This window comes from Pteronotus mesoamericanus, unplaced genomic scaffold, assembly GCF_021234165.1.
Source record: "Pteronotus mesoamericanus isolate MK-2021 breed Mesoamerican mustached bat unplaced genomic scaffold, CSHL_Meso_final scaffold_99, whole genome shotgun sequence".
Taxonomy (NCBI): domain Eukaryota; kingdom Metazoa; phylum Chordata; class Mammalia; order Chiroptera; family Mormoopidae; genus Pteronotus; species Pteronotus mesoamericanus.
In genome coordinates this window covers 15637153-15651730 of record NW_026555330.1, presented here as the reverse complement: position 1 = coordinate 15651730, position 14578 = coordinate 15637153, and the positions used below count along the sequence as shown (strand labels likewise).

Below are 14578 nucleotides of genomic sequence, written 5' to 3'. Positions count from 1 at the left end.
ATGGCCCGCTGAGCAACACAGGCCCCTCATTTCTGCGTCCCGATCCAACTGCTGCCCCCTTCCGGCCGTGCCCCGCACAGCAGCCAGCACGCCCGGACTCCTCCCCTCCCTCCTGCTCAGCCCCTTCCGGGGGCTCCCATCTCATTTAGGGCAGAAGCAAAAGTCCTTTGCATCCTGTACTTTACAAATATCTGCATATTTTCAATTAAAAAGACTTTCTAAGTTGGGAATACATTTTCACTTATTTTAGGAATATTTATCCTTTTTAAAAAATTTCTAATCATAGACAATTTTAAAATGAAGAAAGAATAAATTGTAAATATTTCATAATGCTAACCTTATGCTTTGCTTTATACAAATATTAATATTCCTGGTAGTATTTTGGACAGGTATTTATGCCAAATGCCTTAAAAGTGTATTATCCTTTGACTGCAGATTCAACAAGCAGGAATTTTTACCAAAGGAAAGAAAGGTCCAGCATTAACAAACAAAAAGATTGTGTTTAATGCTGTTCAACATAGTAAAATCTACAATAGCAAAATGTAGGTACAATTAGATACTCATTTTGGATCCAATTTTGTTACAATTATAAGTAAAAATTCTTTATTTAAAACGTGACCCCTAAACCTACAGCTATCATGCTACTCAATGGTGAAAACCTGAAAGCTTTTCCTCTAAGATCGGGAATAAGAAACAGATGCCCGCTTTCTCCACCTCTATTTAATACAGCATTGGGGGTCTAGACATAGCAATGAGTCAACACAAAGAACTAAAATGCACTCAGATCGGAAAGGAAGAAGAAAAACTCTCACTATTTGTAGATGACATGATACAATACACAGAGAAGCCCGAGGACTCCACCAAAAAACTATGAGAACGACCAAATGAATTCTGTCACATTGCAGGGTACAAAATCAGACACCTGTCGCATTTCTATACCCTAACGATGAGCATTCAGAAGGAGAACCTGTATAAATGCCATTTACACCATCATCAAAAAGCATAAAATAGGACGGAATAAACGTAACCAAAGAGGTGACAGACCTGTGCCCTGACAACTATAAGACAATGAAGATCAAGAAGAGGATACAAATAAATGAGAGGGTACACGGTTCTCAGGGGTTGGGAGGGTTAACTTTGACAAAATGTCCTTAGTGCGTGAAGCAATGTACAGAGTCAAGGCAAGGCCTATGGAAACACCCATGGTCTTCTTCTCAGAATTAGAACGACTGATCCTAAAATTTCTATGGACCCAGAAAGACCCCAAATACCCAATAAGTCTTGAGAAAGAAAACATTTGGAGGTATCACACTCTGTAATAGCGAAGTTCCACCATAAAGGCAGACACATGGTTCAATGGGACAGAACGGAGCGCCCAGAAAGGAACTCTCCCTTAAATGGTCAATTAATCCATGAGAAAGGAGGCAAAGATACACAATGGGGTAAAGAGTATCTTCAAAATGATGTTCGGAAAAATGGACAGACATGTGGGAAACAACATAATGAGATCGCTTTCTTATACCATCTACAAGGAAAACCCAAATGGATACAGATTTAAGTGTAAAACCTGAAACCAGAAAACTAGAAGAAAACACAGGCAGGGAACTCTGCGACTTCGCTCTTACTGATGTCTGTGCGGATCTGTCTCCTGGGGCAAGAGCAACAAATGAAAAAGTAAACCAATGGGACCACACCAAACAAAAAGTGTTTGCACAGCACAGGGACCATCAACAAAATGAAAAGACAAGTCACTAAATGAGAAGGTATTTGCCAATAATACAGTTAAAAATGTGTGTAGCCCTGGCTGGTGTGTCTCAGTGGACTGAGCACCTCCTGCCGATGGACTAGTCTCCGGCTCGATCTGCAGTCAGGGCGCAGACCTGGGCGGCGGGCCGGGTCCCCAGCTGGGCCTTGCGCGGGGCAACCGATAGGTGTTTCTCCCGCACGTTGTTGTCTCTCTCTCTCTCTTTCTCACTCCCTGTCCCTCTCTCCAAAAGTAAATAAATGGAATCTTGAAATAAATAAATAACATAAAATACGGACAGTAATTGGACCCACTTTTTAAAAAGGTATTTCATATTCAGAATGTACAAAGGACTCCTACAACTGAACACCAAAACCAAACAATCCGATTTAACCAGCGAGCAGTAGAGCTGAGTAGACGTTTTTACAAAGAGGAAGCACAGGTGGCCACAGATGTGCAGACGGGATGGCCCTCTGGGCTGGACGTCGAGTTGACCTGTTCATTCCCCAACGTTGTGTGTGCGGTTGGTTCAGATTTCTCTATATGACAAATAAGTCTGTAATAAACTTCTTTACAGGTAAACCTTTTTTTAATCCTTACCCAAAGACAGTTTTTTAATTGCTTGTAGAGAGAGGGGGTGGGGAGAGAGTAGCAGATAAGCAGATCGAGGCAGAGAGTGGCAGGGAGAGAGAAACATGCACGTGAGAGAGAAACCTCAGCAGCTTGCCTCCCGTAGGCTGCCCGACCCGCGGTTGGAACCTGCCACCTAGGTTTGTGCCCTGACCGGGAATCGAACCCCTAGCCTTCTTGTGTATGGGCAACGCTCCAACCCACTGAGCCTCACTGGCCAGAGTTACAATAAATCTTTAAGATACACACCTGGCAACTCAGTCGTCCTCTTAACATTATTTCTGCAAACGATGACCTGCTAACTTCTATGTGACTGCAGATCAAGAGCTGGTTTGCTTAAGAGTCTGGACACTGACCTCACAAGGAGCTCACTCCGCCCTTCAACACTCAGCACCTGGGGTGTTGCTGACCTTCGACCAGTTACCTGAACAGACTGTTCTGCTTCCACAGTGTCCCCCAACCAGAGTCCCCAGCACCCTCCGCTCCTTGTCTTCCTGGTGTTTTTTCTCCTTTCACCTCCCTCCTTGCAAAACCCCCGCCTGTGTCCAACTGTTCAAGTTTCTTTGTCAGGAGGGACCCCCATCTCCTACGTGCCTCCCACCAGACCCTTCTCTCGATTTCGGGCTCAGGAGCGGCAGGCAGCCCAGCCTTGGTTTGGTACCAGCGTCTCTTCTAGAACCCCTCAAACACGTTCCCAGAGACGAGCAGGAGAGACGGGAAGAGGCCTTGCCCCTCTCTGGCCACAGGAGGTTCCCGGGGACGGGCAGGCATTGGGCTCCCTGGTTCCCGGTGTCCCTCCCACAGGGTCACAGGGCAGCCTTCCCTCCCAGCCCAGGCTCCGCGCTCCCCCTGGGCCTCGCCTGCAGGCTCACGGCCCCCAACCCCTCCTCAGGGGGAGGGGCGCCCTGCAGGTCCCCCAGCTTCTCAGCCCCTCTCCTGAGGGGCCGGGCCCGGCTTTCCCCAGCCCCCCAGTTACCCTTGGCTCTCCCAGCGGGAACTCCCAGCGCACCGGTGCTCCGTGGTTCTGTACTAGAGGTGCGTCTCTGAGCTGGAGGAAAGGGTGGGGGAAAGCGCGCTCACCCAGGGAGTTGGGGCAAAGTCTCCCCTTCAAAGCCCTTGCTTCCTGGTTGCATCCCATCGCCTGCCTCAGCCACTGCTGGGCAGTGGCAGCGGGCGAGGTCGGTGCGAAGAGGACCCTGTGCGCGAAGGAGCGGGACTGACCAGCCCCGGCCCTGACCCGTGCTCTGCGTCTCTTTGCCCGGTCACCTGCTGAACCAGTCCTGGGCGTGGGGTGTGCGAGCAGCATCTCATGACACACGGCTGCTTTACGTCCTGGGTGTCATAATGGGTTTAGCAGCAGAACTAAGAACAGTAACAGACGGCAGTGCATGAGGAGAGGAAGCTGTGCCAGGATCAGTCACTGTGGCCCTTTGCTAACATCTTTACACCAGAAAACGCAGGCCCAGGCCTCCTGTCCTGGCTCCTGTGACGTTCAGGCCTCAGATCCTCTCCCAAACAGCACGGTTTCCAGTCCCCACAGGCGGTGCTGTCAGGGGCCGATGGCAGGCCCTGCGTTTCTCAGAGACGGTTGATTTGGGGGCTGCCGAGAAGGCCCATCATCCTCTGCGCCTCCTCTGAGCGGCATCTGGATATTCAGGGGGACTCACTTCTCTCCTGCAGGATCTGTGTTCTCTGAGGTCAGACGGGACAGGCTGAGAATGTGTCTGTTAGGGGACTTTCACACAAGCAGGGTCTCCCTGTGTCCTGGGGCCTCCAAAGACACTTTGTTTAGGCCTCAAGGCCCTGAGTTTAGTCTCCAGAGCTGGGTGTGGCCGTGGCTGATGCAATGTGACTGCATTGCAAGGTCCGAAGGTAGGTCTGGGGTGGGGATGGCTGCTCCCTTGTGCCTTGTCTGTTCTCTGCTGCTTCCTCGTAAACAAACCCTATTTTGGGGGGATGGGCCTACACTGTGCCCATCTGCGTCTTGACGAGAGAGTCTGAGGGACTGAGTTGGAGCCGATGGTTTGTGGGTGGAATTTGTTGGGTACTGTTTTTCCAGAGAGACCCCCACTCCTCCCACTTCTTCCTTCCTCTTGAGTGGACGCTGTCTCTGGAGCTGGAGCTCAGTAGCCATCTTGCCACCAAGAGGCAACCTCGGGATGGAAGCCCCGCCCTGAGATGGCAGAGAATGGGGGCGGATGGAGGCTGGGGTGCGGGTGTCTCTGAGCTGCCCGCCCGGCGCTGGCCCACAGCCCCTGTGTCGTCTCACGAGAAGGGAAGAGGGGCCCGAGTTTAGCTGGGCCAGTGGCACCTCTGGCCTCTGTTCTCAGTCACGGAGCACATTTCTTTCCGCCCTGCCTCCCATGGTCATGAAAGTTACAAAGATATAGCAAAGCTGAGAGACTGTTTCAGTGAACACTAAGTATACTTACTGTTCATTCTTTACTACTTTCTCTCTTTTCTTTTTTTAATTGTCCTATAATTTTAATAATTCAATGTATTGGGGTGATATTGACTCACCAAGCCACACAGGTTGCAAGCGTGCGTCCCGATAAAACACCGTCGGCACCTGGCGCCCCCAGTAGAGTCTCTCTCTGTCCCCAGTTTTCGCCCCTGTGCCCACCTCCACCGAGCCCTTCTCCCCACCCCCCCGCCCCCGTCCCCTCTGGCGACCCCCACACTGTTGTCTGTGCCTATGTGATTTGTAGACGTGTTTTCTGGCTCATTCCCTCTCTCTCCACCAGCCCCACCCCCTCCCTTCTGACAGCTGACAGCCTCTTCCGTGGATCCACGCCTCCGTACGCCGGCTGTGTAGGTTCCACAAGGCATGTTTTATGATACAGGCTCACTTTACAATCACCCGCCCTTCTGCTGGTGCCCCTGGGCTTTGCTATCTACCTGAGGCCTTTTGCGAACATCGGTGCCCCCACACCGTCCGGGAGCCTGCACCGGCCTGTCAGGCAGCACGCAGCCCTGCACGCTCGAGGCACCGAGGCTGAGCGTTAAGAAGGGCTGGAGCAGCACTGTCCCACCGTTTGGTCAGATGATCCTGGGTTATTTTGATGCGGGCACCCCTGCTTCCAAATGTCCAGTCATCGCCAGTTTTATGGCCACTCTGAGCCAGGCCCCTGGCCGCTGGCCCTGCGATCAAGGCCATGTCCAGGCGTCGCCCGCAGGACGCCCCCGGACAGCCTGGGACGGGAAGAGCTCCACCGGAGGCCCCTTCTGTCCGTTCCCTGGCATCTGATGGCCTAAGCCCCTGCTTCCCTGCTGAGGCCACAGTGGGTGATGTCGTCCTTGGGGACCTGCAGAATGGGGGGCCCCGGAGGACTGGAAGATGGCAGTGCGAGCCCTGAGAAAGAAGGACCCCGCTGGAAACAGGTCTGGGGGCTAACGGGGCTCAAACGCCGAGGAACCGAGCCGGGCAGCCCTGTCTGCTCCGCGGTCCCTCATGCAAGCTGCCCTCCACTGAGAGGCCCAGCGGGGCTGCCGCCCTGAGCATCATCCGGGGGGCGACACCTCCCTGCTCACGGCCCCGCTGGGCTCCGTGTGCTTCCCGGGCTCGGTGCCCACAGCTCCGCGGGGCAAAGCCCCTCCTGCGGCCCTCGGCGTGGGGCCAGCTTACAGGGACCTGAGGCAAAAACCTGCTGGTCCGCGGGGTCCGGAGGTTCAGAGAGGAACTGTCCCCAAGAGTCACGCTGTGAAAAAGCCACCAAATGCAGAGAGAAGACCCAACTACCACCATCAGGCACATGGCGGCCTCGGCGCAGGACCTGCCTTGTTGGAAGGAACAGCGGCAGCAGCTTTGTCGGGGGCCGTGACGCTGGGAACGGCCAGGGCCACCCTCCCCTCGCTGATGTCTGGGCTCACGAAGGCTCTTCGTCCTCAGCGCTGTCTCACTGGACGCTGCCAGTCGCGCGCGGGCATCGGCCCCCGCAGCAGCCACTCCAGGACCTGGACTGGGTCCCCGTGTCACTCCCCCACCTGACCCATCCCCCCACGTCTGTCCCTGCGAGGCCGGCTGCAGACGGTCCCAGTCTGGGGTGTCTCAGCCTCTCCTGTCGCAGCAGGAGGGCAGCGTGTCCTGTCGCTGCGGGAGGCTCAGCTCCGCCCACATCAGGGTGAGCAGGACCCGGGCTGGTCCCTGGATTCACAAACCAACAAAGAGAGGCCTGCAGACACCTTGGAAACAGCGTGTGAGGGCCACGCTGGATTCTGACCCAGGGAATTGAGACAACAGATTCGTGTGGCATTAGGTCATGAAATCCATGCCTGTGGCAGCACAGAAGGAAAGTTAACACGCTCAGGGCTTCGCGGCAACGGCGCAGGCAGGCAAACAGGGACCCTGGTGGTCGCCTGTGTGGGATTCAATCCGGAAGCAGCTGCATTGAAGCATGAAGATAAGTGACAAATTTATTTAATAAATGTAATATGACACCCACGGGTAGGTGGAGGGGACACATGGAGAAGAATCACAGTGACAGAGACGAACAGAAGCCTGTCCCCAGGACCCACAGGGAACAGGAACCGTCATGGGTGACCAGCGGTGCGAGCCTCTCCCAGCAGCACAGAACTCCGTGTGAGTCACAACGTCAGGCACTGGGGCCCTGCCTCGGTTGCCACACTTTTTTTTTTCAAGATTTTATTTATTTATTTTTGGAGAAGAGAAGGGAGGGCGACAGACAGAGACACACTAATGTGTGGTGGCCTCCCACATGCCCTCTACTGGGGGACCTGACCTGCCACACAGGCCTGTGCCCTAGACCGGGAACTGACCTGGCGACCCCTTGGTTTGCAGGCCTGCGCTCAATCCACTGAGTAACAGCAGCTCTGCACTTTCAAAATGAGGCTCCCTCACGGGGCTGTTGTGGGCTTAGTGAGTGAAAGTCACCTGAGGCAGTGGGCACGGCGCCCAGAACATAGAAGGACACAGAGGTGGCAGCTGGTTCGAAGCCGGCTGAGTCACCTTGGGAAAGTTAATTCACATTCGCATGCCCATCTCCTTCTCATCATGTGCAAAAATTGAGTGAATATTAATGGAGTTCTTAATGTAGTTTGTTTTTAGGAAGCATTTTCTTGCTGTGACGTTTTGCTGTTCAGCGGGCCCTCAGCTCCAGGGTGAGAAGCGAGAGGCAAAGACATTACTTCAGCCTGAGGGTCCCCATTCCCATCAGCTGAGGTGGGGCCGTTGGGGTCTCCGGGGGAGGCTCAGGTGCCGGGTCAGGCACAACGGTTGTCCCCACGGCTTTCTGTGCTGCGCAAAGGGTCAAAGGACTGTCCTCAAATGACAAAATCTTGAAAACAGGCCTCAGAGGCCCAGAGAAGGGGGTGTGCGGGAAGGTGAAGATGTGTGACCCTTCGAGGGCGTTGTAGAATGACACCTCCCCCACCTCATAGTCCAGGAAAACGCCCACTCTTGTAGGGAGTTTGACATCACTTAGTTTCGTTTCGGAGTCTGTGAGAGCCCCAAAGTCTTTCCCAAAATACAGCCCTATAACCCAGAATCCATTCTCAGGTGTCATTTGAACCCAACATTTCCTCTCCACGTTGTCCCTGCACAGCCCAACATGCCACTGTTCCCTGTCCCCCACGTTCACCTCCCAGAAATGCCTCCCCGACGTGAAGCTCTCAGAGCCCAGCACACACTCATTCCAGTAAAATCTCCCAGGGGTGTACGGCAGGTTCTGCTCTTTGAGTGCCCGCTGCAGGCTCCTCTTGTCCTCAGACACACAGAGGGCGGGGTGCGCGGTGTCCGGATCCAGAAACACGTCCGCTGCAGGGGATCAGGTGTGGTCAGACGGGGTTCACGTCCATCACAGCCTAAGCCTTAAAAGTCTATGTCTGGCTGAGGAGGCCGAGCCCGAGCCTGGGGTCCCATCCTGCCCTGATGGGACCCTCAGTCAGGCCAAGAGAACCCCCAGGAGTCTTGTGTTGGTGAGGAAGGGGAAAGGGAGGAGGGTTGGGGTCTGCGTAACCTGCCACGTTGTGCTGACGGCTTCCTTCTGTGTTCTCCCTCTTTCCCTCCTCAGATGTCTCTGCCCAGCTGTGCTGCTCAGTCACATGGAGCCAATGGCAGCCCTCCCTCTACCCCGGTGCTGCATGAATGTGCTTTTCTGCACAGTCTCTCTTTCCATTGACAAGGGGTACAGACTATACTGAGTCTCAATTTCGTACCTGTGGACGGGGTAAGACCCTCGTCTCTAGGGTGGAATGAGACAGCTGGCTGGTCAGTTTAGCCCAAGGCCGGGCACAGAGGAAGTGTCTGCTGTGATAACAGATGCCCTGTCCCTCCTATGCTGGGGCCGGGCTGGGGCTCCGTGTGCTCTGCGGTCCCCCCACCTGTCCCCGCCCTCCGGCCCCAGGAGTCGGTCCCCGGGGACAGCATCCCTGGGCCCCGGGCCCCTGGTGACTGCGGGGTGGGGCCACGGCAGGCGCAGGCTGGGCCCCGGGCCCCTGGTGACTGCGGGGTGGGGCCCGGCAGGCGCAGGCTGAGGACGGGAAGGAGGAAGGACAGGGGGCGCAGCGCCGGCCCCACGTCCCCAGGGGGCCGCTCCCGCCCAGCAGCCTCCCCCCAGCAGCCCCTCCCCGAGCCCCAGCGGCCTCCGGGCTCCAGGCGCCCCTCCCCGTCCCCCTGCCCTGGGCCCCCGGGTGGTCACGCGGCCCCTGCTGTGAGCCCTGGGGCCCAGTCGTCCTTGGGGTTCCCTTAGTGCCGCCCCACCTGCGGCTGTGAGCACATCCAGCCCCATCTCGGTGTCACGGATTCCTTTCCTGTTTTCATGCTGCGACCTTTGACCCACCTCACTGTCCTCAATAGGCAAACCCTCTAGGTGACGATGATCTTGTTCCTTAACTACAGCCCTGAGCATGTTTGCTAGGGACAGTGAGAAGGACAGAGCACAGAGTCAACACCCAACTGGTGATCGTATCGATTATGAAGGATCGTCCATCAGAAGTCCCCCAGGAGGCCTGGCTGGGGCTGCCACCTTCTTTGTCCCTTTTCCCGTCAGTCATCGGCGCCCGGGTTACAGTGTAAGGAAGCGCGGTGACGGGTCTGCTCTCAGGGAACAGTCTGTGGCGGCTGCCGGGGCCTCTGTCCTCTCCGACCCGACGGCCTGTGAGTGAGTCGCCCTGTGACACAGTCTGTTACGGTCGGAGGAGTTGCCGGCATCGTGTTTAGGTGCTGAGATGCCTTCTCCTCACCGGGGTCCTTACAGTCAGACAAACACCCATTTAAAGAGGACACCTGTTTCCTGTGGGTGTTTTGACCAATACACAGTCATCACCTCATTAGTCTCAATGCTGACGGAGCAGGAAGTACCACCGTCATACAGGGATGCCCAACAGGCAGCCCACAGGCCTCAAGTGGCCCAGGGTGGCTATGAATGAGGCGCAACACAAAATCATAATTTTACTTAAACATTGTGAGATTATTTTGTGATTATGTGTTGCAATGTTAGATAATATAACACATGTATGATCTTCTACTTCCACTGTGGCCCAGAGATGCTAAAAGGATGGACACTCCAGAGGGGACTAAAGCTCAGAAACACTGAGGGTCTTGGGGACACACGGCGGCAGGAGGGGCGGGAGCCTGGGCAGGTCCCTCCCTCGCTCCCCCTGCAGCCCCTCCCTCCAGCCCCGCCCCTCCGGCCTCTCCCTCCCACAGGGACCTGTGGACCCTACAGCAGCCGCTCTCCCTCGGCCCTGGGCTCTGGGCAGCAGGTGGACACACCTTTGATATCAAGACCTAGGTCGCCCATCCCCAGTACTGTCACCCTGAAGAGTTGGAGCGGAAAGAGGGGCCAGGGACCCTTGGGTGTTGTCCTGGGGACAGAGGGACCCACTCACCAGGCTGGAAGAGGGCCATCTTCCACTCTGGAAGGAAGGGGACACAGACAAGGAAAAGTCATTACTTCTGACCCCCCATCCTCACTGAGCCTCTCCCCCCTCCAGTCCTCCGTCCCCTCCCCCATCCCGGTCCCTCGTCCCCAGCCCTGCGGGTCAGGCTGAAACCTCTCCCGGGGCTGGGCTTCCCCCCTTCACGCTGGGGCCGCGGGAGACATGACCAGGCTTTGCCCGGGGGAGGGCGTGCGTGTCAGCAGGGGAGGGGACACTGCACCTGGAAGGTCCCCACTGAGTGTCCAGAAAGGCGGGGGTGGCTCAGCCACAGACCAGGAGCCCCTGAGCTGGAGGTGACCCTTCCTCCCCCAGCAGAGAGAGGGGTCAACGCTCCCCACGCAGGAGCCAGGACACCAGGCGTCAGGCTCACTCACCTGCGTAGGCCTTAGACAGCTTCCCACCTGCAAGAGAAACAGCGTCACCTGGATGTCACTTCTGAGTTGGTTCCTGTCTCTTCAATTTGCACCATGTGACCATTCCGTGCGCGCCCCTCCCCCTTCCATCCGCTGCCGCTCAGGACCCGCAGGCGCCCTGCACGGGCGTCCCCGCTGTCACCCCTTAACTGCAGTTTTCCTTTCTAAGGATTCAGTTACCTTCTGTCAACCGTGGTTGGAAACTACACGATGGAAAATTCCAGAAATACACCATTCAGAAGTTTTAAATTGCACATCATTCTGAGCAGTACGAGCAGCACGTCCTGCTCGGACCTGCCCCCTCACGAGCCCTCCCAAAGCCCAGCACGTCCACCCAGCAGACACCGCCCCCCGCCGTGGTCACTGAGGTGCGTCTCTGTGGCAGGTGAACGGTCGCAGCGTCACAGCGCTGGTGGTCAAGTCACACTTATTTTACTTAATAATGGTCCCAACGCGCAAGACCGGTGAGGCTGCAATGCTGGTGAGCCAACGAGAAGCCTCCTTTACTTGAACAGGAGAAACCTGGTCTATTCGGGGTTTGGTAATATCTGTGCGCCAGGCATCCACTGGGGGCCTTGGACTGTGTGCCCCTCGGACAAGGGGCGACCACCTTTCCGGGGCCTGGCTGTACCTGGGCGTGGGCTCCCCTGCACACACCTGTGTGCACCTGTGCGCGGGAACCCATCCCCCTCCGCCTGCGTTATTTCCTGCCAAATTTCGGAAACAATTAAGCAAGGTAATGAGAATATTTCACGTACTTTTTTTTCAGCATTTACGATATTTGTGACAACTGTCACTGGCCACTCCTCTTTTTAAGAGACGCTTATTCTCCGTCCTTCTGCTGTTCTCAGCTGACTACAGAGTTTGCTCACCAGCAACAGAAGCTAGAACATCCCACGCTGAGTCACCTCCCCAGTCTCCTCCTTCTCTGGGTTCCCGAGGTGACTCTCGAGCGCCTCCTGGTGGGAGGGAGGCCGCAGCCCCTTCCCCACAGAAAGATCACTGCCCCGGCCCCCATCAGCACCCTCCTTTCTTCCCCTGGGCGCTTGGGGGCGAGGGAGGGGGCTGGAAATACCCGCGCAAAGAGGCTGGGATGCGCGTCGCGGCACTCACGTGGTCGGTACCGGGTCTTTGTCCACCCTGCAGGGAACAATGGGAGGAGTCGGTGACGCGCCTAACGCAGGTTCCCCAGGACGTGAGGGGATAGGGGTCAGGACTTACGGAGTTCATCCTGCAGCCTCTCTGGAAAAAAGCGGAAAAAAAAAAATCAGGTCCTGTCAAGGGGATGGAGGGGAGGATCCCTGTGGTGGCTGAGGGCTGGGATGGGGAGGCGGCGACCACCTGCAGCGGGGCCTCTCACCTTTGGCGCTTCGCTCCCGCTGCTCCTTCACCAGAGCTGCTTCTTTCTCAGCCTGCGCTGCTTTTTTCTCGGCCACAGCTTCTTCTTTCTCCTTCTGAGCTGCTGCTTTCTCCGCCAGAGCTGCTTCTTTCTCTGCTCGCTCCCTGTCTTTGTCGTAGGACAGGGCCTGGATCTTCCTCAGCAAGTACCCGGCCAGCATCAGGAGCCCCAGCAGAGCCAGCAGCGTCCCCTGGAAGGCCACCACACAGGGCTGCGCATCCTGGAAGAACGGGCCTGCGAAGGGTGAGCGTCAGCTGCTCGCCAGGCGGGTCCTGGGGTGTCTCGGGACTGAAATTGACCATACTTTCCCCAAAGTGCCCAGGAACAGTTACTGTCACATAATAGGTACAATTTTCTTGAAATAACGGCCTCTCACATGAGAATAGTTCAAATATCAAAAAACACATACAAAAGTCATTGAAGTCTCCTGTCCCTTCTGCCCTCCTGCGTTTATTAGCTTCTCCTGAGTCAGCTTCATCTGGCGATTAAGAACGTGAACTCTGAGGCTGGAGGGCCTGACCAGCTCTGTGACCTTGAACTAATGACTTAGCCTCCTGTTCCTGGTATCCTGATGGGTAAGGGGATTAAATTAATGATTATAAAGCGCCTGACCCATTGTGAGTGCCATGCAAGTGTTTATTAATTTGAACTACATATTCTTATAATTTTTCTTCACACCTAAGTCAGCACTCTCTGCAAGCTGGTCCGCATGTTGCTTTCTCCGGTCACCGCGTGTCTGGCGACCTTCCCCATCGGCACAGGGGGCAGGTCTGGGACCCTCTCACAGGGCAGCGCCCGCCGCATACACGCTCCCGTCGGGGGCATGGGCACGGCCTATGCCCCTTTGTTATTATAATGAGCTGTCTACAAAATAACCCTTTATATGGGTCACTTCACACACACCTGATCTGTCGGACTCCCGGAAGTGGGATTTTGGACCAGTAAAGAAGTACTTTGTATAAAGATTGCTCTATTAACCCAATAGAAGTGGTGCCAATTTATACCAAAAAAAAACTCCACCCGCCCCAAATTATATCAACAAACCTCTAAGCGTGAATGTCTACCCACAATCCTGGCATCAGAATGTGCTATCAGCCACCTCATTTTTTGTTGCCAATCTGACAAGTGAAAAAACTTTCCCCAATTAGTGAAATTGGACATCCTTTCAAGAGTTATTTCCTTTTCTGTGAACTGATAATTCGTGTTCTACATTTATTTACCTCCAGGGCTGTTTTATGTATTAAGGAGATTAGTCTGTCCTCTAAGATTCAGTTGTGCATACTTCTCGTCCTGCGGGAAAACCTGGGTCTGTCACGGGCCTCAGAGAAGCAGCGTTGGAGACAGCGGAGGCCATTGTTGGTGAGGAGGCGAGAGTGCTCAGAACTGGGCTTGGAGACTCCGATCCCCACCCCCACCCACCCACCTGCCCCGCAGAATAGAGCTCAGAGCAAACCTGAGGCTCACCTGCCACGTGCAGCTCCACCTGGGCATTTTCAAAGAAATCTCCATCTTGGAAATAACACAGGTAGGTTCCGCTGTCAGAGGCTCTGACGTCGCGAATCCGGAGAACAGCCTTCCCCGCGGTGATGTTCTCTCTCAGCATCGAAGTCCTTTCTCGATACTCTGCGGCTGGCGTGTCTTCCTGCCCACGTGCGTACGTGAGCACCACCTGCCTGAGGCTGGGTCGCACCCACCTCAGCTCCATGGTCTCCGCTTTAATCTTCGCGGACAGCTTACAGGGCAGCTCGGCGTCCTCACCCACCAAGGCCAGGATGGGCTCAGGGGGTCCAACCACAGTAAACTGAGCTGGTCGTGAGAAGGGGGGGCCCCGTCAGAGGAGCTGGGGCCAGAGGGCCGGGGGTGTCCCAGGCAGGGAGGGCGAGGGGCGGGACCCCTGGACAGGAACCCGGTCTTGACACAGGGGCCGCCTGGACGGGCCTCGCAGGGATGGGGGAGTCCAGGGTCTGCCTGGGCCCGAAGGGAAACGCTTCAGGGCAATGAACACAGAGCCGGTCCTACCTGCTGAGCAGGGGCTGAGCAGCTGGACCAGGGCGAGGCAGATGGGGAGGGCGCGCAGAGAGAGGACCGGGCCCCTCGCCATCGTCACCCGCTGTGCGGAGAGAGATGCCCGGAGGGGCTGGGTGGCAATGACGACCTGGAGGAAGGTGGAGAATTCCGTGGAGACGCCGCCTCCCCAGGGCCGCCCCGGGCGCAACGGCGATCGCTGGTGCCCCGAGAGTCGGCTCTGCACGTGTCCGCTGGGGCGTCTTCACCTTGGATCCTAACATGGAATCACCCATGAAACAGGGAACGGTAGTGCCCGTACCTCAGCCCTTGTCCTCAGGGCGTCTGGGCCCTCCTGTGCGAACGTGCTCCGCAGCCTTCACTTACCCCGACTTTCCTGCCACAGCCAGGTGCGCCCCCAGTATGACCCCCTGAGTCACACAGGCCCCTTATTTCTGAATCCCCCATCCCACTGCTGCCCCCTGCAGG

General features: G+C 56.0%; 1 protein-coding gene across 1 annotated transcript; it reads right to left on the bottom strand.

The window, feature by feature from the left end:
• Window positions 1-7367: 7367 nt before the first annotated feature.
• Window positions 7368-14186, bottom strand: LOC129063857 (butyrophilin subfamily 3 member A3-like). Its single transcript, XM_054564945.1, is given in 9 exon segments — window positions 7368-7551; window positions 7554-8147; window positions 10223-10249; window positions 10648-10674; window positions 11800-11826; window positions 11908-11928; window positions 12047-12319; window positions 13550-13891; window positions 14105-14186. Coding segments are annotated over 9 exon segments (1509 nt in total). The 3' UTR covers window positions 7368-7435.
• Window positions 14187-14578: the final 392 nt, after the last annotated feature.